Source organism: Rhinoderma darwinii, unplaced genomic scaffold (genome assembly GCF_050947455.1).
Source record: "Rhinoderma darwinii isolate aRhiDar2 unplaced genomic scaffold, aRhiDar2.hap1 Scaffold_956, whole genome shotgun sequence".
Classification (NCBI taxonomy): domain Eukaryota; kingdom Metazoa; phylum Chordata; class Amphibia; order Anura; family Rhinodermatidae; genus Rhinoderma; species Rhinoderma darwinii.
Genome location: NW_027464531.1, coordinates 90,551 through 117,500, shown reverse-complemented (window position 1 = coordinate 117,500; position 26,950 = coordinate 90,551). Strand labels below are relative to the sequence as shown.

At 47.0% G+C, this 26,950-nt stretch overlaps 1 protein-coding gene across 1 annotated transcript in view; it reads left to right on the top strand.

Annotated features, from left to right (window-relative positions):
• The first annotated feature begins 754 nt into the window (after nt 1-754).
• The window catches only part of KIAA1549 (KIAA1549 ortholog), a 52,755-nt gene continuing 26,559 nt past the window's right edge, over nt 755-26,950 (top strand). The window contains exons 1-8 of the mRNA XM_075849551.1: nt 755-824; nt 3,404-6,064; nt 9,165-9,253; nt 13,594-13,771; nt 13,948-14,078; nt 14,571-14,754; nt 16,490-16,549; nt 16,762-16,907. Of these exons, the coding sequence (XP_075705666.1) occupies nt 755-824; nt 3,404-6,064; nt 9,165-9,253; nt 13,594-13,771; nt 13,948-14,078; nt 14,571-14,754; nt 16,490-16,549; nt 16,762-16,907 (3,519 nt within the window). The remainder of the gene's footprint in view (nt 825-3,403; nt 6,065-9,164; nt 9,254-13,593; nt 13,772-13,947; nt 14,079-14,570; nt 14,755-16,489; nt 16,550-16,761; nt 16,908-26,950) is intronic.

Below are 26,950 nucleotides of genomic sequence, written 5' to 3'. Positions count from 1 at the left end.
CTCTGATGAATCGTCCTTTATTCTTATACAAAAAGGAGAAAATGCATCGACCTGCCGGGTATAACGTGGGAAGTGCATTAGAGGACCCTCGCAGAGCGCGGGGAGGGGGCGACACTGAGGATACCCCAGTAAGTAGGATTTAGTGAAGCATCTTCACCGGCGATGGCTCCTCAATCCTCCCATCAATTAGCGTCTGTCCTGAGCACAATCTATAGAATAAATCTCCATGAACAAACAGTGGCTTCAGAGCTGAAATCTCCCCGCATATCCTGCTTGTTCTGTGACTGCAACAGTTTTCGCTGTTGATTTGCGTTCTCTGAAGTGTTTAGGCGTCTGATGTAGGAAAAACGAGCTGCCCCGCTCATTATAAGCGCTCAGCTACGCTATTAGGGGGTGTCTAAGAGGCAGCCACTACAATTGTGAATGCAGCTCTGGGTGTGACTAAGGTATAAGGCGTGATGTAATAGCAGAATTATGAGTGCAGCTCTGAAGGTGACTGGTGGCTTAATGTATCTTAGAATTGGTACAAGATAAGTAAAGCAATGGACGGGACAACGGCCGATCAGCTTCAGGGAATCGATGCTCTTCGGGTCCGGGTCAGCGTTGATTTTCTAAATTAAATTCTAAATTTTTGCCTTTTTATTTTCACGGTTTTCTAGTGAGATTGTTCTCGGGGTCGACACAGATGCCGGGATCTGTGGAGGGTGAACTACGCCGGAGGCCTCCTTAATCTAAATATGATTTCTAAATCAGGATGTACTGCGCCTTTAAGACGGTTATCTTCGTTCTTGCGGTCGCCCTGGACCGTCCTTTAAATCTCGGCGGTGACATTTCCGCATTGTGCGGCCTCCGTCCGCTTTAATCAGCTGCACGGTGTTATAAAGCCCGACCGCATTCCATGAGACGGACGCTCGTCCAGATTAAAATTAAAATCAGGAAACCAGCGAAGCGGCGAATTAAAGCTTGTAAAACAAAGACGTCTCTTCATGAATAATCTGATTCTTAGGAGACGTCGCCGATCTCATCTGTGGAAAATGTCAGATCATGAAGTAGTGGCAAATATCATTTAGGTACAATACAAGCTGATTTAAAGGGCCGGTAACCCTCGCAGTCCGAATCTTATACTGTGATATGAATGCTGTTATATCACGGTGTATGGCCCTTTAAAAAATACAATTGTAAAAGAATATCAGAACACGGGTTGAATCGGGGGCCGGTCGACCCGTCCATGGCCGACTTTATAACATTGACACTTCACCATGTGCGCCCCCTCCTCGGGGTCTTTGTTCTTGGCACAATTCTCGGCCTCCTCGCCCCTTCTGTGCGGCTCCCAAGGGAATGAGAAATCGGATTGGAAGCCGCAATCCTCTCACCTGCCTCCTGTCGCTGCTTGTAAATATTCCGGGGAGGAAGAAGAATTCGCTGAAATCTGCGGGGATTACAATGGCTCCCGCCGCAATGTTCCGCTGTAATTCGAGTGATGTTATTTCAGGGTGTATTCAGACGCTGCGGTCGCATTGCCTTTTTTTCAGCTTTTTTTATTTTCACTTTACTGGCAAAACACGGTGTCATAGCAAAAACCGCGACTGAACTGCGGCGTGTGAATATCCCCCTAAAGGAGGCGGAGTCCACCAATGTGACGGCCATAGATTGCTCGGGCGAAGTAACCGCGATACCAGGATAACCGCGCCACTGTAGGCTCTGCCAGGCTTTATCGGAGGCCGCCGGCTCAGCACGTTATTTTCAGTGGGCGGAAATTCGGCCTTTGGAAAAAGCTTCTAGCGGTCGGACATTGATCGTGTATTACCCCCATTCTCCATAGGACTAGGACCATGAATGATGGGGGTTACAGTATCTGGTTAGGATTTGTACATGAATCTGATGGGTTTTTGAATAACCTTCAAGTTTTCGTATTTACACCGCATAACCTCCAGACAAAACTGTGCCCATGACAACCAATCAGAGCCCACGTTTTATTTTTTTTTCAGGGAAGGTTAAGTGAAAGCTGAATTCTGATTGGTTGCTATGGACAGCAGTTCTGTATCTAAGAGAGGGTGTGGCCCTGTGACCCAGAGTAACCAATCAAGTTTTAGCTTTCATCTTCTGGGGAAATGAAAGCTGAACACTGGTTGCTGGGGGCAACCAGGCCTATCATTAACCCTTTAAAGACTTATTCAGGCTTCGCACATGAACACGGTCAGACCGCAGGCAATTTAGTACAGCGATACGGCGGCGTAAATAAAATATAATTATATTCTTCTATTTCATTATTGGAGAATCTTTCGGGGCAGGAAATCCCACGGACTGAGAAGCAAAACCGTTTATAGATGACGTCACGGTTTCTTCTTTTTTACCGGCTGCGGCTCCTGTCTCCTTAAATACTCTGCAATTGGGTAGAATCCTTGATAGTTTTTTTTCAGTTCAAGGTGACGACGTGCTCGCGCCTTCTGCTGGTGCGGCGTATCGGGCTCTGGGAAGGGGCCTCTGGGGGGAGAGCGTAATGAGTGCCCCCCCCTCCCCGCTTTACTATCACGCTGATCAGTTAGCCGATCAATTTCCAAAAATAAAATGTCGTCTTGTGAAAGTGTTTACGAGTCGTATAGCAAATACAACGTCTTATAAGGTTCTCCGAAAATGTCCGAGCTGCGTGTGGGCCGAGGGTCAGACATTGAGCCTCGCTGGATAATGGCGTGGAAAATTCCAGGAATTTATAATTATAAATACTGAACTCTTATAGACGGGGGGCACGTCTGCTGCACCCACAAAATGCCCAGAATTCACGGGTGTAAAATTAACAACTATAGGTGGCCCAAAATAGACGGGAGGAAGCGACGGATGTGCGAAACGCGCCGTTTTATCCTCTACTCTGAATGGACGGACAATGGTTCTTATGTTTCATATTTTTTTGTTTTCGTTGAATTCGTTTTTTTATTATAAGGACTTATTGCGATTCCATCGTCCGGGTTTTATTCTTACGACAATTTTTATTCATTTTATAATATTATAATCATTGGTAATTATGTTTATTTTATTATTATTATATGTCATGATGAGGGTACGGTCTCACGTTGCGGCTGAAGCTATGTACACATGCGGTGGCGCATGGCGGCAAAATCGTGCGGTGCAAGTGAGCGTGGTTTCGGCCACATCCGGCTGCCGGTAACTTGGGACTGTGCCCTTAAATTATTAATTATCATTATTCATCATTTTATAATCCTTTGTTTAGCGTTATTATAATGTTGTGTTATTATATTCTCATTATTTTATTAATATTCGGATTTTTATTCTATTCATATTTTTTATTGTTATCATTTAATTATTATATAACTTTTTTTTTTATTATGTTTTTTGTTCTTTATTAATATTCTTTTTTATTCTATAATTTGTTGTTTTTTTCTTTCAGTTGTTCATTTTGGCCCCCTGATCCTGAGGGCGGAGGAGAACTCAAACTTAACCAAAAATGCGTCAGTCCCAGATGAAGTCGTTGAAGACGTCTTCCCAGCAACCATTTCCTCAGAAGAACCGGGCCCTTCAGAAACAATCGCCCTCCAGATCCCAGATATAATCCTCACAATGGACCCCACAAAGACCCCCCGGCCTCTCTCCAGTGAAGCCGCCCTTCAAGATGACGTCTTTTTACTTCCGAGTCTTTCATCTCAAGCGTCCCAGTTGTTCTCGATCACTCGAGTTACACAAGACTCCATGACAACGCAACTTCCCGAGACGGATGACGTCAGCTCTGATGTTGTGGAATCGTCTCCTCGTTTGGATCCAACGTCTCCTGTCCCCCTAGAAACCAGTGTAAATTTTCCATCTCATCCGTCCCACGTTTATTTGGAAGAAAGTATGACCGCTCCACCACTGGGGTCGTTTAGTAGCGTCAACCAAATTACTTGGTCACCAGAAACGTTTCCGTTGTCCAGCGACTATGGAGAAGTTGTCACCTCGAGTTACTCTGTGGAAAGTACCAGATTTGGTCAACTCTCTACAGCTTCTCATTTGATCTCCTCCATTAAAGTTCCTACGGTTGTATCCAACACGCCGGAGGCCTCTCCACCTGAAGGGCTTCTTACCCCCGTGGATAGTCCATACATGCCAAGTATGACCGTCCCACAGGAGGTTACCAGCAGTGCAACCACATTTCCTTTATATAGCATCTTCTCCGATTTAGGGTTCGTTACTGCACGGGATTTAACCACCAGCCCCACCGTGACTTTACCCGTGACGTCTCTAACATATGAAACCTCCTACGTTGATATTCCAGAAAGTCCAATGACGTCAATCCCGGAAAGCACGTCTAGTTTGCTCCAAACTTCAGTGCCTGCTGCAGTTTCTGAGTACGAGCCGACGTTGCTGAAGACGACGGACGCCGTGTCCACTGACGTTCTTTACACTCAGTGGTGGTCGGAGGATTATATGGAAACCATCACCATCTTGACGTCGGGGTTTCTAGAGGACATTCCTCCCACCGGTGTCGTCAACGACCAAGAGGCGTCTACAGTTGAAGTTGTTGACTCCGCTTTGTCTTCTCTTCCATTACCCCCGGTGTCTTCAAGTCCTACAGATCTTCTAGATTCTTCTATGGATTTCACCAACATCATGGACTCTACTGAAGTCCACATATCCACTGTGTTTCCTGCTCGGAGTTCAGAGATGGAGAGCCATTGGGTTTCTTCAGTGGAGTCTACGCTAATGCCTTCACTTCCAGAACTGCTTGTCTCGTCTGTGCCATCGGTTGGTCTTGAGTCACCTTTTTCTACCACAGCAATGCCCATCTCTCCACCTCTTCTTCTTGACAGTTCGATCTATGAACCAGCGACTACAGCCGAAGCTCCTGCATTTGTGCCGACTGTATCCGGCATGTACTTCACGCAAACCATATCTACTCCTATGGAGTCCACGTCTGTTTTGGACTCCAGTTACTTCTGGTTATTTTCCACCCCTGAGCCTAGCGGCTTCTTTTCTTCGTTGGTTGAAGAAGTTTCCTCCTCGTTGGCGTCCAGTCATGTGTCTGTATTCGAACCTCAGGACTCATCGTCTCTACTTGCAATATCTGATTCCATATTCAGTCATTCCACATTGGGGATTTTTTCTACATCCATACTGGAAACCATTGGAGTGGAGGTCATGCCCTGGGACGCCTTGAATTCCACTGCACTATCTGCCTTCACTCCGTCGTCTAGCGTTGATTGGCCTGAGAATAGTTCAAGTATCTTCTCTGAGTTCTCCGAAATGTGGGAGGTGAAGTCCACCATCATGCCATCGGAATCCAGCATCCTCTATACCTCAAGTACTTCCACTGGTGCTACCGCTCTACTGCCTTCATCCTCTGCACTGAATGCCACCACATCTGCCTTGCCCGCCTCTTCCTTTGGTTTGGACCATACCAACAGTTCTTGGGTTGAGGAGCTACTTCCAACCTCATTACTTACCTGGTCTCCAATGATGACGTTCCCTCCTGAGTCCGTGTATACATCTGTCGTAGACATCTCGGAGGTCTATACCTCATTGATTTCAGCTACTGCTACGATATTGCCCAGTTTTCCACCTCCCCCCAGCATGCCACCCATATCCACCATCAGTTTACCATTCACGGGAAGTCTGGAATCTACATTAAGTTTTAGATCTACAATAGACTTCCCATCTACGTCAAGCCAACCGTCCACCGCTGTCTTCTTAGCAACCATAACTCCAACATCTACAGTAAGCTTGCCGTTGTCTTTGAGTTCACAGCCAACCGCGAGTGGGGTTTTCTCTCCGACTACTCCACACTCCTCGGATGTCCACCCTTCTCCTTCCTCAACCCAACCTGTTACTGCTACAGGTGCAACTTCTATACCGAGTTCTTCCACGCCGGTGGCGGTCACCCATAACACGCGGGATACAACCACTCCACAGTTCTCTAGAACCAACAGCGTCACTCCTAGAGCTACGACGACCACGTCAACCCTGTCGGCGCTGGTCACCCCTCCTTCTGGACTCACAGCTACATCAACTTTGACCACGACACGGCCAAGCTTCGTGTGTGATGTATCTAATCCGGAACCTTATCTGGTTACTGTTAGTGAGTAGTCAATCGTTCTACTTACCGGGGGGGGGGGGGGGTTATGACGACCTCTGTCCTACCTGGGGGCTCACAGCTTGACATTGTTACTAGCCAGGGAGTAGAGCTCCGCCACGTCAATCATTGCAAACAGTAGTGGGGGTCTCGGAGTAGGGCAGATTTTGGGATTTGGGGACTTGGACGAATGACAGAAAACCCCAAACTAGAGTCTTCCCTTTAGAGTAGAGTCCTCCTTTATCCCCTTATGGACATTTGAAGGACCTGTACGTCCTAGTCGTTATGGCTGAGCCCGCCCCATACGCCGCAGATGTCCGCAATGTTTTACAGTTGGCTCCGATCTCTAATGGCCGGGATCGGAGATCACTCCGATCCCGGCTGTTTAACTGCTTTAATGCCACAGCCAATAGCAACCGCTGAATCTCAGCTGTTACAGAGGGGATGGGCCCTCAGTCACTCCATCGGCGCACACGCGGCACGGTTGCTGCTGCCGGTGGTTATAAAGATTTCAGACCAGAGGCCTAATGAAGACCCCATGTCTGCAATCTTGGTGCCAGAGACCAGAGCCGGTAAAAATCACAATGCAAGTAATACAAAAGAATTGCAGTGTATTGTACCAGCGATCAAACGATCACATACTCAAGCCCCCTAGGGGACTAAATTAAAAATACAAATATAAAAAATAATAAATTCCTATTTTTTCCCTAAAGTAATGCAAATTTTTTTGGGATAAATTAAAAATAAACAGAATTATTCTAATATAACGTTATTTAACCCGCATGGCGAACGCCGTAAAAAAGACATCAATTAAAGCCGCCACAATTGCACATTTTTGGGTCATCTTCGCACCCATAAAAAGTGATTAAAAAGTCGCATGTACCCTAATATGATACCAATAAAAACTACAACTCACTCCGCAAAAAAATAAGCCCCCCACACCGGAAAAAAAAAAGAATATGGCGGCACAGAACAAATTAGTTGTAGATGTAGTAAAAGATCAAATCTGGTTCCACCGTAATCGTATTGACCCGCAGAATAAAGTTAGCATGTCGTTGTTCCGCGCAGTGAACACGGTGGTGGGGTACGTTATATGGTACAATAAATGGGGCTGTTAGAAACGACAACTTGCCCCGCAAAATAACAGCCCTCATACGGCGATGTCGACGGAAAAATAAAAATATAAATGTTTTTGGATGGTGGGGAGGAAAAAATTATAGGAAAAATGTCTACAAGGGTCTCCAGAAGAAGGTGGGACTGGGGGCTGAGGTGGAGTAATGACTGGAGGGGTCTCCAGAAGAAGGTGGGACTGGGGGCTGAGATGGAGTAATGACTGGAGGGGTCTCTAGAAGAAGGTGGGACTGGGGGCTGAGGTGGAGTAATGACTGGAGGGGTCTCCAGAAGAAGGTGGGACTGGGGGCTGAGGTGGAGTAATGACTGGAGGGGTCTCCAGAAGAAGGTGGGACTGGGGGCTGAGGTGGAGTAATGACTGGAGGGGTCTCCAGAAGAAGGTGGGACTGGGGGCTGAGGTGGAGTAATGACTGGAGGGGTCTCCAGAAGAAGGTGGGGCTGGGGGCTGAGGTGGAGTAATGACTGGAGGGGTCTCCAGAAGAAGGTGGGACTGGGGGCTGAGGTGGAGTAATGACTGGAGGGGTCTCCAGAAGAAGGTGGGACTGGGGGCTGAGATGGAGTAATGACTGGAGGGGTCTCCAGAAGAAGGTGGGACTGGGGGCTGAGGTGGAGTAATGACTGGAGGGGTCTCCAGAAGAAGGTGGGACTGGGGGCTGAGATGGAGTAATGACTGGAGGGGTCTCCAGAAGAAGGTGGGACTGGGGGCTGAGGTGGAGTAATGACTGGAGGGGTCTCCAGAAGAAGGTGGGACTGGGGGCTGAGGTGGAGTAATGACTGGAGGGGTCTCCAGAAGAAGGTGGGACTGGGGGCTGAGGTGGAGTAATGACAGGAGGGGTCTCCAGAAGAAGGTGGGACTGGGGGCTGAGATGGAGTAATGACTGGAGGGGTCTCCAGAAGAAGGTGGGACTGGGGGCTGAGGTGGAGTAATGACAGGAGGGGTCTCCAGAAGAAGGTGGGACTGGGGGCTGAGGTGGAGTAATGACTGGAGGGGTCTCCAGAGGAAGGTGGGACTGGGTGCTGAGGGGGAGTAATGACTGGAGGGGTCTCCAGACGAAGGTGGGACTGGGGGCTGAGGTGGAGTAATGACTGGAGGGGTCTCCAGAAGAAGGTGGGACTGGGGGCTGAGGTGGAGTAATGACAGGAGGGGTCTCCAGAAGAAGGTGGGACTGGGGGCTGAGATGGAGTAATGACTGGAGGGGTCTCCAGAAGAAGGTGGGACTGGGGGCTGAGGTGGAGTAATGACAGGAGGGGTCTCCAGAAGAAGGTGGGACTGGGGGCTGAGGTGGAGTAATGACTGGAGGGGTCTCCAGAGGAAGGTGGGACTGGGTGCTGAGGGGGAGTAATGACTGGAGGGGTCTCCAGAGGAAGGTGGGACTGGGGGCTGAGGGGGAGTAATGACTGGAGGGGTCTCCAGAAGAAGGTGGGACTGGGGGCTGAGGTGGAGTAATGACAGGAGGGGTCTCCAGAAGAAGGTGGGACTGGGGGCTGAGATGGAGTAATGACTGGAGGGGTCTCCAGAAGAAGGTGGGACTGGGGGCTGAGGTGGAGTAATGACAGGAGGGGTCTCCAGAAGAAGGTGGGACTGGGGGCTGAGGTGGAGTAATGACTGGAGGGGTCTCCAGAGGAAGGTGGGACTGGGTGCTGAGGGGGAGTAATGACTGGAGGGGTCTCCAGAAGAAGGTGGGACTGGGGGCTGAGGTGGAGTAATGACTGGAGGGGTCTCCAGAGGAAGGTGGGACTGGGTGCTGAGGGGGAGTAATGACTGGAGGGGTCTCCAGAGGAAGGTGGGACTGGGGGCTGAGGTGGAGTAATGACTGGAGGGGTCTCCAGAAGAAGGTGGGACTGGGGGCTGAGGTGGAGTAATGACTGGAGGGGTCTCCAGAAGAAGGTGGGACTGGGGGCTGAGGTGGAGTAATGACTGGAGGGGTCTCCATCTGTCCGGTGTCCTGGAGTATTAACTGTATTTATTTTTCAGTTCTGTCCCGTGGAACGAATATGCAGAACATCACCGAGTTAATCAAGGAAACGCTAACGATGCATTATAACCGATCCGTGGAGCTGGAGGTGAGTGTCCTGAAATATGATGGAGTAACCACAGGGCTAGGGGGCAGCATAGAGTCAGGTACCACACACTCCCAGCCTGACCAGTCACGTGTCTGACTACACGGCTCGTTACAGTCATGTGATGGACACACAGGTGCACGGCTCGTTACAGGGTCAGGTGATGGGGACACAGGTGCACGGCTCGTTACAGTCATGTGATGGACACACCGGTGCACGGCTTGTTACAGGGTCATGTGATGGACACAGGTGCACGGCTCGTCAGTCATGTGATGGACACACCGGTGCACGGCTCGTTACAGGGTCATGTGATGGACACAGGTGCACTGCTCGTTACAGGGTCATGTGATGGACACACGTGCAGGGCTCGTTACAGGGTCATGTGATGGACACAGGTGCAGGGCTCGTTACAGGGTCATGTGATGGACACACAGGTGCAGGGCTCGTTACAGGGTCATGTGATGGACACACAGGTGCACGGCTCGTTACAGGGTCAGGTGATGGGGACACAGGTGCACGGCTCGTTACAGTCATGTGATGGACACACCGGTGCACGGCTTGTTACAGGGTCATGTGATGGACACAGGTGCACGGCTCGTCAGTCATGTGATGGACACACCGGTGCACGGCTCGTTACAGGGTCATGTGATGGACACAGGTGCAGGGCTCGTTACAGGGTCATGTGATGGACACAGGTGCACTGCTCGTTACAGGGTCATGTGATGGACACACAGGTGCAGGGCTCGTTACAGGGTCATGTGATGGACACACAGGTGCCCGTGCGTCGGTGCTTCAGTGTTATTGAACTGAATGATGGTCTTGCTTTGAGTCATCACAGCGACTGTCCGAGCAGCCGGGATATTCCCACTATAATAAGTGATGTTGGACGGATCATATATCTACATATCGTACCTGTCACCTGCGTCACGTCACCTGATCTACCGCTCACCTCCGTCTACAGTCATCTAATTATACAAAGCGTCAGAGGGAATCGCCTCCAGTGATAACGAACGCGTCGCAGCGTTGACAAAGCAGCGAACTGTGCGGCGATAATGAACGCGGATCCCAGTAGATATCCGGAGAGAAATTACAGGAAAACTACAGACCGAAATAAAAACCACTCGCAGCTGAGGGTTCCCTACAATGTGTCGGTGTAACCAGCCTGGACTACAGACTGATACATTTACCTGCACTGGTACATTGTAACAAACTATCAGAACAGGAAGCAGATTGGTGCTGCTGCAGAGCAGAGTAAATATCATTGTGTCCGTATCCGCTGTATGAGCAGGACTAGGTCAGGACCGGCCTCTAGATGTAAACGACAATGCTCCCATTCACCAAAAGCAAGCACAGATCTTGATAACGGTGAGGATTGGAAATACAAAGTCTATTAGAAAGTTGCAGAAGTTTTCATTCTACAGGGATTCAGCTCCGACATAGAACGGCTGTAGGGGCCGGAGCGCACCCCGAGATCCCCGCGGGTAAAGATTTTATGAGACCCCAGTAAATCTGAGGGCCGATGCATCCTCATCAGTACAACTACAACTCCCAGCATTGTGTTGGAGCTGCAGCTTGTTCTCGCATTATGGCGCCGGTGATACCGTGTATGATCTGCCCCGTGTGCCTCCCCCTCAGGACACTTGTACGCCCCAGGCCTGACGTCCTCCGTTTTCACAGATCACAGCGGTTTTTCTTCAGGTCTCTGTCCCGCTGCTCCCCCCCCACCACAATAACCTCAGGAGATCTCACATATATTATTTATCAGGCGGCAAATCTAGAAACTGTCAGATACATTATAGATCGCCGGCAGATTCTCCGCTATATCCACGGTGCGGCGACTACTACAGGCTCCGGGAGGAAGTGCTAAATTCATAGGAAGTGGGAGCCCTTAAAGGGGTGGAAATGGAAAACCTAGCTAAGCAGATCAGCAGTGTTCACAGCAGCACAGAGTGTTTCAGAAGTGTGCTGATATTATGTGAGGTCACGGACTGAGAGTAAGATAGTGGGAGGCGCAGGGTCCCCAGCAGCACAGAGTATTTCACTAGAGGAATGTGCTGCTCTTGTGAGAGGTCACACATAGCGGAAAAAGCAGTCCCCAGCAGCACAGAGTGTTTCAGGAAAGGAGTGTGCTGATCTTGTAGGAGGCATTAACCGAAATGAAATGCACGATAGTTGATCTAACTGGTAGTGAGACACTTGAGACGTGCGTGTTTTTATCTTCCCGTCCCCCGAGTCCCCTCCGGTTCTGTTGTATGCAGCGCCCCGATGTCCGCCGGTAGCAACAGCTTTTCCATAGAGACAAAATATAAACTCCGATACACAACGCTGTGAAAACACGGAAACCCCCGAGAGTAAAGATGTGGAGCACAGAGGCTGCCGCGAGATGTGCTGAGCGAAGAGTCAAATCATCTGCGATAATAAGAGTGTCAGCTGTGTGTCCGGAGAAATCATCGAATAATCTGCATTATATACCGTGTGGTCCTCACTGCTGCGTTATATACCGTGTGGTCCTCACTGCTGCGTTATATACCGTGTGGTCCTCACTGCTGCGTTATATACCGTGTGGTCCTCACTGCTGCGTTATATACCGTGTGGTCCTCACTGCTGCGTTATATACCGTGTGGTCCTCACTGCTGCGTTATATACCGTGTAGTCCTCACTGCTGTGTTATATACCGTGTGGTCCTCACTGCTGCGTTATATACCGTGTGGTCCTCACTGCTGCGTTATATACCGTGTGGTCCTCACTGCTGCGTTATATACCGTGTGGTCCTCACTGCTGCGTTATATACCGTGTGGTCCTCACTGCTGCGTTATATACCGTGTAGTCCTCACTGCTGTGTTATATACCGTGTGGTCCTCACTGCTGTGTTATATACCGTGTGGTCCTCACTGCTGCGTTATATACCGTGTAGTCCTCACTGCTGCGTTATATACCGTGTGGTCCTCACTGCTGCGTTAAATACCGTGTGGTCCTCACTGCTGCGTTATATACCGTGTGGTCCTCAACTGCTGCGTTATATACCGTGTAGTCCTCACTGCTGCGTTATATACCGTGTGGTCCTCACTGCTGTGTTATATACCGTGTAGTCCTCACTGCTGTGTTATATACCGTGTAGTCCTCACTGCTGCGTTATATACCGTGTGGTCCTCACTGCTGTGTTATATACCGTGTGGTCCTCACTGCTGCGTTATATACCGTGTGGTCCTCACTGCTGCGTTATATACCGTGTAGTCCTCACTGCTGTGTTATATACCGTGTAGTCCTCAATGCTGCGTTATATACCGTGTGGTCCTCACTGCTGCGTTATATACCGTGTGGTCCTCACTGCTGCGTTATATACCGTGTGGTCCTCACTGCTGCGTTATATACCGTGTGGTCCTCACTGCTGCGTTATATACCGTGTGGTCCTCACTGCTGCGTTATATACCGTGTGGTCCTCACTGCTGTGTTATATACCGTGTGGTCCTCACTGCTGCGTTATATACCGTGTAGTCCTCACTGCTGCGTTATATACCGTGTAGTCCTCACTGCTGCGTTATATACCGTGTGGTCCTCACTGCTGCGTTATATACCGTGTAGTCCTCACTGCTGCGTTATATACCGTGTGGTCCTCACTGCTGCGTTATATACCGTGTAGTCCTCACTGCTGCGTTATATACCGTGTAGTCCTCACTGCTGCGTTATATACCGTGTGGTCCTCACTGCTGCGTTATATACCGTGTGGTCCTCACTGCTGCGTTATATACCGTGTGGTCCTCACTGCTGCGTTATATACCGTGTGGTCCTCACTGCTGCGTTATATACCGTGTGGTCCTCACTGCTGCGTTATATACCGTGTAGTCCTCACTGCTGCGTTATATACCGTGTGGTCCTCACTGCTGCGTTATATACCGTGTGGTCCTCACTGCTGCGTTATATACCGTGTGGTCCTCACTGCTGCGTTATATACCGTGTAGTCCTCACTGCTGCGTTATATACCGTGTAGTCCTCACTGCTGCGTTATATACCGTGTGGTCCTCACTGCTGCGTTATATACCGTGTAGTCCTCACTGCTGCGTTATATACCGTGTAGTCCTCACTGCTGCGTTATATACCGTGTAGTCCTCACTGCTGCGTTATATACCGTGTAGTCCTCACTGCTGCGTTATATACCGTGTGGTCCTCACTGCTGCGTTATATACCGTGTGGTCCTCACTGCTGCGTTATATACCGTGTGGTCCTCACTGCTGCGTTATATACCGTGTAGTCCTCACTGCTGCATTTGGCGACGCCTGCTGGTGATCGGTGGTACTACATTGCGCACATCTCTGTGATCTCATTGGTCGTTCTCTCGCTCACAGGTCTATTCGATGTCGGAGAGTTACTCGTTCATGGTGACGTCCGGTCCGGTCGTTTACACGGCGATCGCTGTTGGTCACGTCTTGAGCGGGAGCGGTCTGGTTGTCGGAGGATTTCCCCCCATCCTTTCCCTGCAGACTGCGTTTATGGGATTAGATCTGAGGTTCCACGTTCAGACGGGTGAGATGTTCTGCTGGGGTCAAGTCTCTCCAAGCTGATCTGTATCTGTCCAACTGGGGTGGGACTACAACTCCCAGCATGGCTTCCATCCACATTTTGTTAGTTTTTGCGGCCATGATACGTTGTATTTTATTCGTTTATTACGGATCACGTGATGCACATTTTGCGTCTTTCAGTGCTGCAGTTCGTGCCGCAGTCGGTGGACATCAGACTCTGCACGTTCAGTGAGCAGATACAGAAGGGGTTAACGCTGGCATTGCACGAAGTGAGGCGACTGCGGCAGGAGAGCGACAATTTCACCGTCCAGGTAACGTTCGTTATAGACCGTCACGGAGATCATAAGACCTTATTACTGACCTCTCAATGACGCTGCTGTCACTATTACCGTCCAGTGACCACGCCCCCAGCGCTTTTACACCGCACCCCCAAGCATCATGGCGTCCGCTATAGGGCGTGCAGCCGTTTTCCTCGAGCCGCTATCCCATGTCTGATACCTTCTATTGTCCTCCATGTCGGCTCTGCTCCATTAGGTCTCCACTATGATCAGTGACTCCAGCTCCACTACATTGTCTATTGGAGTCTGAAATATACGCCTGTCTTATGAGAGACCTAGGCTGCCGCTCTATCCGTCCCCCATGCTTTACACTGCAGCTATGTTTGTATAATCACAATCTCAGTAAGTCCGTGCATGTTTAGCTGCTGCATCCAGGCTGAGGGGAGGAGCTTTAATAAGGGGGCGGGGCCTGGAGAGCAGCAGACGTCTACAACTTCTGGATTGCTTTTCTCCCCCTGCATGCAGATCGTGAACATCACCTCCAGCGCGTCGCGGGTGGGGTATTGGAAGGCCCCGGTCACCGTCTCTTACGCCGTCAGAGAACGTAACGGCTTCTTGAACGGATCGGACGTCAGCGATCAGCTGCGGAACCTCAGTCTGGTGGAGTTCAGCTTCTTCTTGGGGTTTCCAGTGAAGCAAATTGCAGAACGTGAGTATGGAAAATTCTACTAGAAGTGTAGGGGCTGATTGTGTACTGACTAGAGAACATGGGGGGGGGTGAGCTTTATGGGAAAAGAGGTGGGGCCTAGGCAAGGATGGGTGGGGCTTGGAAGAGACAAGTGAGGCGTCATAAACCGTAGATCGCTCGAAATCTTTCTCCTTGGGCCGTCCATCCTAATAACGATAATTCGTCCGCCCCTTTAACGCGTCGCTCGGCCTCAGAACATCATCTTCATCCTACAATACTAAGTAACGTCATGTCTTATCCTCCAGTCACATCCAGAGCTGCTTTCAGAAATCTGGTGTTACATCGTGTATTATGCTCTAGTCACATCCAGAGCTGCAATCTGAACTCCACCGTCTATAACGTGGAGTTTTTCAGAGCTGTGCTGACAGACGTCTACCTGACCGCTGGAAAGAGCTGAGGTCCTACAAATCACTGCGCGATACTGAGTTATACAGGGGAGATATTATCCTCCTCATACGGCTGTCTAGTGAGCGCTCACACTGAGCCAGCAGGAAGCCAGTCAAATTATTAATGCAGCTCTGGATGTGAATAGAGTAGAAGACATAAGTACTATAGTTTGTAAATCCGAAGCGGCGCTGCGTGTAAAGTGCTGATGACTGAGAAGATGTGACACGACTGCTGCAGCTCCGAGTACAGGACCGGGCTGGGACCTGTGATGTCATCGTCGCCCATTATTTCAGGGAAGCTCTGGAGGGGGGTGTCCCGCCCGGCGGCAGCGACTGATGTCATTGTGTGCTCGGTGGTTGTTGGCACAGACAAAGCCCCCGACCCCTCCGATCTCCACTGACTCGTACAAGAATAACACAGGAACTGAACAGAAACAACACCCAAAACTTTCCCACAATCCCGGGAACAGTGAGAACAAACACCGTGATGAGGGGGCATGAGGTTGGATCTTACAGCCCCCTAACCCCCCCCCCCCCCCCCGAACATTTATTTCCCCGCTCCTTATATTAGAAGAAAGAATACGACATCAGTCATGTGACCACAGGTGCGGGGTGCGTCACCTTTGCACAGTAAACGTCATCATGTAGCCAAGGGCAACTTTTATAAAACTCAGCGGTTATGATATACTTTGTGTTTCAATTCCTCTACTTTTTCAAGATCTTTGCTTACTGTCAGTGAATTGGAACATCTTTATTTATATCCGGGGGGCTAAAAAAAACCTGTCCTGACCTAATTTTTCTCACAACTGAGGGTTTGTTACAATTATATTCTCTAGATAATCTTCTGAGAGCGAAACAACCTGGACTCCAGACTGATATATTTTATCTGCACTGATACATTGTAACAAACTATCAGCACAGGAGAGGGATTTATGCGGATGATGTGTTTAGCTCACGGGGGATTGTCTAGACTGGATACAATTTTATCAAACCCTCTTCTGTGAGAAGTATTCGGTCTGAACAGTTTTTGGCCTCTAGATGTAAACAAGAATGTACCCATTCACTGACAGCAAGCAGATATATATATATATACAATAGGGAAGAATTGAAACACAAAGTCTAATAAGTGAACGTGTCAGAACTTTTTACGATACATTATACTTTACTCCCTTAATTGTAGATATTTTGTTACCAGTCAGAACTATTCAGCAATGCTTGTAGTGGGCGGAGCTCTGACAACTTCTTTCTCGGCAGTCAGCCGTACTCTGTATAGTCGTTGTACAGTCAGTGATGTCTCTTCTTCCATGCAGCATCCACATATCCGCAGCTGAACATCTCTCCACTCCTGAAGGATTCCTGGCTCCGGACAAGTGAGTGACCCCGATGACGAAGCCTGAATAATATTGCACTGTACCCCTCAAGAGCAGCACATTCCTCTCCTGAAATACTCTGTGCTGCTTAGTTACAGTATATCTCCCCCAATGTATCCCAGTAGTAAACATTACACATTATATTGTATCATTTCTACACGTAAATCTGCACCTCCTGATCTCTCTGCTGCTGTCATCATCTTCTCTGTCAGTTCTGCTGGGAGTTCAGGAGCAGCACCTCAGAGACGAGGCGTTTCAGATGGAGATGGAGCGGAAGCTGGCGCAGATCATTAGTGAGGCCACGTTACAGAAACGCCGGTGGAAGAGAGCCAGCTATGCCGGGAGCAACGCAGTGCAGGTGAGTGGGAAATCAGTGATGTCAGCAACAGGGGGCGGAGCTGTGACAACCTCTCACACATGATATACAGGCTGGTTGTCAGTAGTAATAGATGAATAGCTGTGACTGTATATAAGATGTGTGGATCTCATGTCTGATCACAGTGTAATTATATTATATATCAGTGATGTCAGTAACAGGGGCGGAGCTGTGACAACCTCTCACACATGATATACAGGCTGGTTGTCAGTAGTAATAGATGAATAGCTGTTACTGTATATAAGATGTGTGGATCTCATGTCTGATCACAATGTAATTATATTATATATCAGTGATGTCAGTAACAGGGGGCGGGGCTGTGACAACCTCTCACACATGATATACAGGCTGGTTGTCAGTAGTAATAGATGAATAGCTGTGACTGTATATAAGATGTGTGGATCTCATGTCTGATCACAGTGTAATTATATTATATATCAGTGATGTCAGTAACGGGGCGGGGCTGTGACAACCTCTCACACATGATATACAGGCTGGTTGTCAGTAGTAATAGATGAATAGCTGTGACTGTATATAAGATGTGTGGATCTCATGTCTGATCACAGTGTAATTATATTATATATCAGTGATGTCAGTAACAGGGGGCGGAGCTGTGACAACCTCTCACACATGATATACAGGCTGGTTGTCAGTAGTAATAGATGAATAGCTGTGACTGTATATAAGATGTGTGGATCTCATGTCTGATCACAGTGTAATTATATTATATATCAGTGATGTCAGTAACAGGGGGCGGAGCTGTGACAACCTCTCACACATGATATACAGGCTGGTTGTCAGTAGTAATAGATGAATAGCTGTTACTGTATATAAGATGTGTGGATCTCATGTCTGATCACAATGTAATTATATTATATATCAGTGATGTCAGTAACAGGGGGCGGGGCTGTGACAACCTCTCACACATGATATACAGGCTGCTTGTCAGTAGTAATAGATGAATAGCTGTGACTGTATATAAGATGTGTGGATCTCATGTGTGATCACAATGTAATTATATTATATATCAGTGATGTCAGTAACAGGGGGCGGGGCTGTGACAACCTCTCACACATGATATACAGGGTAGTGTCAGTAGTAATAGATGAATAGCTGGTACTGTATATAAGATGTGTGGATCTCATGTCTGATCATAGTGTAATTATATTATATACCAGTGATGTCAGTAACAGGGGGCGGAGCTGTGACAACCTCTCACACATGATATACAGCCTGGTTGTCAGTAGTAATAGATGAATAGCTGTTACTGTATATAAGATGTGTGGATCTCATGTCTGATCACAGTGTAATTATATTATATATCAGTGATGTCAGTAACAGGGGCGGAGCTGTGACAACCTCTCACACATGATATACAGGCTGGTTGTCAGTAGTAATAGATGAATAGCTGTCACTGTATATAAGATGTGTGGATCTCATGTCTGATCACAGTGTAATTATATTATATATCAGTGATGTCAGTAACAGGGGGCGGGGCTGTGACAACCTCTCACACATGATATACAGGCTGGTTGTCAGTAGTAATAGATGAATAGCTGTGACTGTATATAAGATGTGTGGTCTCATGTCTGATCACAATGTAATTATATTATATATCAGTGATGTCAGTAACAGGGGGCGGGGCTGTGACAACCTCTCACACATGATATACAGGCTGGTTGTCAGTGGTAATAGATGAATAGCTGTTACTGTATATAAGATGTGTGGATCTCATGTCTGATCACAGTGTAATTATATTATATATCAGTGATGTCAGTAACAGGGGGCGGGGCTGTGACAACCTCTCACACATGATATACAGGCTGGTTGTCAGTAGTAATAGATGAATAGCTGTTACTGTATATAAGATGTGTGGATCTCATGTCTGATCACAATGTAATTATATTATATATCAGTGATGTCAGTAACAGGGGGCGGAGCTGTGACAACCTCTCACACATGATATACAGGCTGGTTGTCAGTAGTAATAGATGAATAGCTGTTACTGTATATAAGATGTGTGGATCTCATGTCTGATCACAGTGTAATTATATTATATATCAGTGATGTCAGTAACAGGGGGCGGGGCTGTGACAACCTCTCACACATGATATACAGGCTGGTTGTCAGTAGTAATAGATGAATAGCTGTGACTGTATATAAGATGTGTGGATCTCATGTCTGATCACAGTGTAATTATATTATATATCAGTGATGTCAGTAACAGGGGGCGGGGCTGTGACAACCTCTCACACATGATATACAGGCTGGTTGTCAGTAGTAATAGATGAATAGCTGTGACTGTATATAAGATGTGTGGATCTCATGTCTGATCACATGTAATTATATTATATATCAGTGATATCAGTAACAGGGGGCGGGGCTGTGACAACCTCTCACACATGATATACAGGCTGGTTGTCAGTAGTAATAGATGAATAGCTGTTACTGTATATAAGATGTGTGGATCTCATGTCTGATCACAGTGTAATTATATTATATATCAGTGATGTCAGTAGCAGGGGGCGGGGCTGTGACAACCTCTCACACATGATATACAGGCTGGTTGTCAGTAGTGATAGATGAATAGCTGTTACTGTATATAAGATGTGTGGATTTCATGTCTGATCACATGTAATTATATTATATATCAGTGATGTCAGTAACAGGGGGCGGGGCTGTGACAACCTCTCACACATGATATACAGGCTGGTTGTCAGTAGTGATAGATGAATAGCTGTTACTGTATATAAGATGTGTGGATTTCATGTCTGATCACATGTAATTATATTATATTTCCAGTACATCCCTCATGACGGCACTACAGGAGGTTGCCCTCTTGACCTCTGTAGGGACAGGAAGACAGAGAGGTTAAAAGGCCCCTCCCACCACCCACTTGCCAGTGTTCTTCCTGTCCCCACAAGGGTCAGGAGCAGAGAGCGTCGCTCCTGTATTAGTGCAGGAAAAAACTCGGGCAGGGGGCAAGATCGGGGGGTCCGTGCACTCCCCCTTCTCTTCCCCCTAAAGCCCAGGCTAACACCCCTCATACGACGGGTCCCTTAGCTCCCTCCCTAAGACACCTACCGGAGGAATCCTAGGCAGGGTTCTGGTAGTGTGTGGGGGCTGGGGTTTCCCAAGCAGGCTTCGGCCGGACCGCGGACCAGGCGGGGACCGGCAGCTCCATAGGCATGGACGCACCGGCAGGGATCCTCGCTGCACCGCATAGCAAGCCTTAGCGCCGGCTATGGCGGCTGCACTCCAGGTACACGCTGGACGAATAGCCGACCGGATATGACGTCGGGCTACTTCCGGTCCGCGGCCATCTTGGAAGGCGGGAAATTCAAAACGCCCGCATTTAAAGGGACACGCACAGGTATGTAGTTAGAGCTGATAACTCTAACTTGGATTTATTTTTTGTGGTTTGCATATTGCATTGCCTGTTACCTGTCGCGATATGGAACTTCCTCGTCCTGATGGAACTCCAGATATGTCCCAGGGTCACGGGAGTCTCACCCTTGGGGAAGGGTATGACCCCTTATGTATGTACACCATACTTTACCTACCTTCTGTTTTCTCTAGGAAAAAGATTTCTCTCAGAGACAAACTGATAAAAAGAAGGTTAAAAAATGTGCGACTTGTGCAAAAAAATTGCCAGAGTCCCATAAAAAACAATTGTGTCAGGATTGTATTGCCAAAATACTAAAGGAGGAACAACCAACGTTCATGTCCGAACTTAGGACTATGATTCGTGAGGAAGTGGGTCAGTCAGTAGCCTCCCTCGCCCCTCCGCAAGAAACTCCCTCACACTCCCGGGCAAAAAGACCACGGATTGAAGTGGATCAAAAATATTGTCCTCCTTCTCAGGGGTCTGACTCTGAACAGGAGTGCTATTACCTATCGGAAAATGAGTTAGAAGAAAGAGACGAACTCTTACCTTCAACTTCTTCCACTCAAGAGAAAAAAATTTTCTTCTCTTCCGAGATGTCTGATACCCTAATTCAAGCAATACGGGAAACTATGGATATTCCCGAAGTGGACCAACCACATACCATCCAGGATGAGATGTTTGGAGGTCTAACGGGAAAGAAAACAAGGGTTTTTCCGGTAAACGAAAATCTTAAAAGAATGGTGACAACTGAATGGGAAGATTCAGAAAAAAGGCTCTTCATTTCAAGAGATTTTAAGAACAGACTTCTCTTTGATCCAGAGGACACTAAGCCTTGGGATGAAATCCCAAAAGTAGATGTCCCAGTCGCCAGGGTTGCTAAAAAAAACCGCAATCCCCTTTGAAGATTCCTCTCAGTTGAGGGACGCCATGGACCGAAAGGCAGACGGACTACTAAAAAGAGCGTGGGAATCTTCCTCTGCCTTGATCTCAACTAATATCGCGGCCACATCCGTAGCAAGAGCAATGTTCATATGGCTAAACCAGCTAGAGACCCATCTGATGATGAAGACATCACGACAAGAGCTACTAGAATCTCTACCGTTACTAAAAATGGCAACCGGATTCTTGGTAGACGCTTCAGCAGAATCTATTAGATTTGCTGCCAGGAATGGGGCTCTCTCAAATGCTGCTAGAAGAGCATTATGGCTCAAAATGTGGTCAGGAGATACTAAGTCCAAAAACAAGTTGTGTTCTATCCCATTTACAGGGTCTCTGATGTTCGGTCCTCTCCTTGATAACATACTGGAGAATGCAGCAGATAGGAAAAAGGGGTTTCCTGAAGAGAAACCAAAAAAACCCCCTCAATTTGGAAGATTTCGCCAACAGAGGGATCCTACCTCACAGAACTACAGCGGGAAAGGGAAGTCAGGTCGCTGGAGTTACCCCAAAGGGAAAAGGGGTCGAGGATATCTCCTTAACCCAAATAATTCATTCCAGCCCTCAAAGCAATGACGCCAAGAGTGTGGGGGGAAGACTCCTACAATTTTATCCCGAATGGTCGAGAATAACCCAGAACCCCTGGGTTCTAAAGATAATAGAAGAAGGATACAAAATAGAATTTTCCTCCATTCCTCCAGAGAAATTCCTAATAACCCAGTACCAAGCAAAAGATCTTCATCAGGTACTTATCCAGGACGTCCAGAAATTACTCAAATTGAGAGCCATTTCCCCAGTTCCCCACAACGAGATATGCAAGGGCCACTATTCGAAAATCTTCTTGGTCAAAAAACCAGATGGTTCCTACAGGACAATAATCAACCTGAAGTTCCTAAACAAATGGGTGAATTATCGGAAATTCAAGATGGAGTCTATCAGATCGACTATTCCTCTAATAAGGGAAGAGGCATCAATGTGTACGATCGATTTAAAGGATGCGTATTATCACGTTCCTATCCACCCCGCGTACCAGAGATTCCTCAGATTCGCAATTCAGGACGGTCCTTCCATTCTCCACTTCCAGTTTGTCTGCCTCCCCTTCGGCCTTTCCTCCGCCCCCAGAATTTTTACAAAAATTATGGCAGAGATCATGGCATTCATAAGAAGTCAAGGTATAGTAATTATCCCATATCTAGACGACTTCTTGTTGACAGCAGATACTCCGGCTATCTTAGTCAGTCACAGGTTCTTTCCCTACTACAAAAATTGGGATGGATAATCAACTTTCAGAAGTCGAGTCTTCCTCCCCAGAAACAGAAGGTCTTCTTAGGAGTACTGCTGGACTCCTCCCTTCAGCATTCCTTCCTCCCAAGAGAGAAACAAATACTCCTACTGGCAGAAGTAAGAAAATTTTGGGGGAAAGACGCCTGTTCCATAAGGGAATGTATGCGGATGTTGGGAATGATGACATCTTGCATCCAATCTATTCCATGGAGCCAATTTCACTCCAGACCCTTACAGAATCTGATCTTGTCCCGGTGGGATCGAAAACAAAACTCCCTGAATTTAAAAATGCAAATTTCCGAGACTGTGAAATCATCTCTCCTGTGGTGGCTCTGCACAAACAACATAGACAAGGGAGTCCCCTGGAGAACTTCTCCTTATGTAGTGATTACCACAGATGCCAGCAAACACGGCTGGGGGTCAGTAATCCAAGACCAACACTTTCAGGGCACATGGACTGGTCAAATGAAGATGATGTCTTCAAACTTCAAAGAACTAAGAGCTGTATGGGAGACACTTAGAAGAGCTTCACCCACCATAAAAGGGAAGCATATAAGAATTTTATCGGACAACACGACAGCAGTGTCCTTTCTTCGCCATCAAGGGGGAACAAGACACACTCTTCTTCAGGCCCTCTCTACACAAATTTTCAGTTGGGCAGAAGAAAACGTCCTATCAGTCACGGCAGTCCACCTAAAAGGCTCAGAGAACCTATCAGCAGATTTCCTGAGTCGGGAAAAAGTAGACCCAGGAGAATGGTCCCTAAACAAGGAAGTCTTTCGTTGCCTAACCCGAAATTGGGGTTATCCACAAATAGACCTGTTTGCCACGAGGAAAAACACTCAAGTAGAGACATTCTTCTCCCTAAATCTCAGAGACAACCCATTGGGAGTAGATGCATTGTCCCAACCCTGGGACATGGATCTGGCCTATGCCTTTCCTCCGTTTCCTCTAATACCAATGGTATTAAGAAAAATCCAGGAAGATTTGACAAAGCTCATCATTATTCTTCCCTATTGGCCGAAAAGAAGTTGGTTTCCAATCGTACAATACCTAGCGTTGGAAGATCCTATCATGCTCCCAGTCAGGGAGAATCTTCTCTCCCAGGGTCCCTTATTCTTTCAGGGAATAGAAACTCTGAAATTGTCAGCCTGGATCCTGAAAGGCGGATCTTGAGGAACCATGGTCTGTCAGACGAGGTAATTTCAACTATCTTATCAAGTCATAAAGAAGTTACCTCAAAAATCTATCAAAAGATTTGGAAGAAATTCTGTTCCTGGCATGGAATCCCAGGACCAGATCCCTTTTCTCCCAACATTGCAAAAATCCTAGATTTTTTACAATCGGGATTCAAAAAAGGACTTCGCCCTAGTACCTTAAAAGTGCAGATTTCAGCCTTAGGTAATTTTTTTAACACTCCTCTGGCTGAACATCGGTGGATCAGAAGATTCACCCAAGCGGTCTCTAAACTGAAACCTTCCCTAAAGAAATCAGTTCCTACCTGGGATTTGAATGTGGTGTTAACGACTCTTTGTGAGCCCCCCTTTGAGCCGCTCGACAAAATTAGTATGCATTTTTTAACTCTAAAAGCTGCATTCTTAGTCGCTATTACTTCAGCAAGAAGGATTGGAGAAATCCAATCTCTGTCAATCATAGAACCGTACCTAAAAGTACGAGAGGATAAGATCATCCTAAAGCTGGATCCCTCATTTATTCCAAAGGTATCTACCGCTTTCCATAGAGAACAAGAAATAATTCTACCTTCCTTTTATCCAGATCCAAAAGACCAACAAGAAGAAAAATTCCATTGCCTGGATGTCAGGCGAACAATTCTTCAGTATCTGGATAGAACCTCCTCCTGGAGACGAGATAAAAATCTATTTGTCCTGTTTGGGGGAAAGAATAGAGGAAAGAAAGCCTCAAAAGGCTCTCTAGCGAGATGGGTAAAAACCACCATACAAGAAGCCTACAAGTCCCAAGGACTATGTGCCCCACAAGGCATCAGAGCCCATTCAACAAGGGCAGTCTCGGCATCCTGGGCAGAAAGAAGAGAAGCCTCTATTGACCAAATCTGCAAAGCTGCCACTTGGTCAAGCCATCATACGTTTTACAAACATTATAGACTCGATGTTCTGTCCGAGACGGATTTAAGTTTTGGACGGAAAGTCCTCCAATCCGTAGTCCCGCCCTGAGCATTATAATCTGGTATTGCTCCTGTAGTGCTGTCATGAGGGATGTACTGGAAAATAGCAATTAGACCTACCGGTAATTGTATTTCCAGGAATCCATCATGACAGCACCATTATATTCCCTCCCTTATTGAATTCTGATTTGTGCATTTAACATGTCAGTTATTATCCCTAGAAATAAAATAGGGATATGTCCATCCTGGTGTAGTAATTGAAAAACACTGGCAAGTGGGTGGTGGGAGGGGCCTTGTAACCTCTCTGTCTTCCTGTCCCTACAGAGGTCAATAGGGCAACCTCCTGTAGTGCTGTCATGATGGATTCCTGGAAATACAATTACCGGTAGGTCTAATTGCTATTATCAGTGATGTCAGTAACAGGGGGCGGGGCTGTGACAACCTCTCACACATGATATACAGGCTGGTTGTCAGTAGTAATAGATGAATAGCTGTGACTGTATATAAGATGTGTGGATCTCATGTCTGATCACAGTGTAATTATATTATATATCAGTGATGTCAGTACAGGGGGCGGAGCTGTGACAACCTCTCACACATGATATACAGGCTGGTTGTCAGTAGTAATAGATGAATAGCTGTTACTGTATATAAGATGTGTGGATCTCATGTCTGATCACATGTAATTATATTATATATCAGTGATGTCAGTAACAGGGGGCGGGGCTGTGACAACCTCTCACACATGATATACAGCCTGGTTGTCAGTAGTGATAGATGAATAGCTGTGACTGTATATAAGATGTGTGGATCTCATGTCTGATCACAGTGTAATTATATTATATATCAGTGATGTCAGTAACAGGGGGCGGGGCTGTGACAACCTCTCACACATGATATACAGGCTGGTTGTCAGTAGTAATAGATGAATAGCTGTGACTGTATATAAGATGTGTGGATCTCATGTCTGATCACAGTGTAATTATATTATATATCAGAGATGTCAGTAACAGGGGGCGGGGCTGTGACAACCTCTCACACATGATATACAGGCTGGTTGTCAGTAGTAATAGATGAATAGCTGTGACTGTATATAAGATGTGTGGATCTCATGTCTGATCACAGTGTAATTATATTATATATCAGTGATGTCAGTAACAGGGGGCGGGGCTGTGACAACCTCTCACACATGATATACAGGCTGGTTGTCAGTAGTAATGGATGAATAGCTGTTACTGTATATAAGATGTGTGGATCTCATGTCTGATCACAATGTAATTAGATTATATATCAGTGATGTCAGTAACAGGGGGCGGGGCTGTGACAACCTCTCACACATGATATACAGGCTGGTTGTCAGTAGTAATAGATGAATAGCTGTCACTGTATATAAGATGTGTGGATCTCATGTCTGATCACAGTGTAATTATATTATATATCAGTGATGTCAGTAACAGGGGGCGGGGCTGTGACAACCTCTCACACATGATATACAGGCTGGTTGTCAGTAGTAATAGATGAATAGCTGTGACTGTATATAAGATGTGTGGATCTCATGTCTGATCACATGTAATTATATTATATATCAGTGATGTCAGTAACAGGGGGCGGGGCTGTGACAACCTCTCACACATGATATACAGGCTGGTTGTCAGTAGTAATAGATGAATAGCTGTTACTGTATATAAGATGTGTGGATTTCATGTCTGATCACAGTGTAATTATATTATATATCAGTGATGTCAGTAACAGGGGGCGGGGCTGTGACAACCTCTCACACATGATATACAGGCTGGTTGTCAGTAGTAATAGATGAATAGCTGTGACTGTATATAAGATGTGTGGATCTCATGTCTGATCACAATGTAATTATATTATATATCAGTGATGTCAGTAACAGGGGGCGGAGCTGTGACAACCTCTCACACATGATATACAGGCTGGTTGTCAGTAGTAATAGATGAATAGCTGTTACTGTATATAAGATGTGTGGATCTCATGTCTGATCACAGTGTAATTATATTATATATCAGTGATGTCAGTAACAGGGGGCGGGGCTGTGACAACCTCTCACACATGATATACAGGCTGGTTGTCAGTAGTAATAGATGAATAGCTGTTACTGTATATAAGATGTGTGGATCTCATGTCTGATCACAATGTAATTATATTATATATCCGTGATGTCAGTAACGGGGGGGTGCAGTGACAACCTCTCAGTAACTGGTGGCGGGGCAGTGACAACCTCTCAGTAACTGGTGGCGGGGCAGTGAC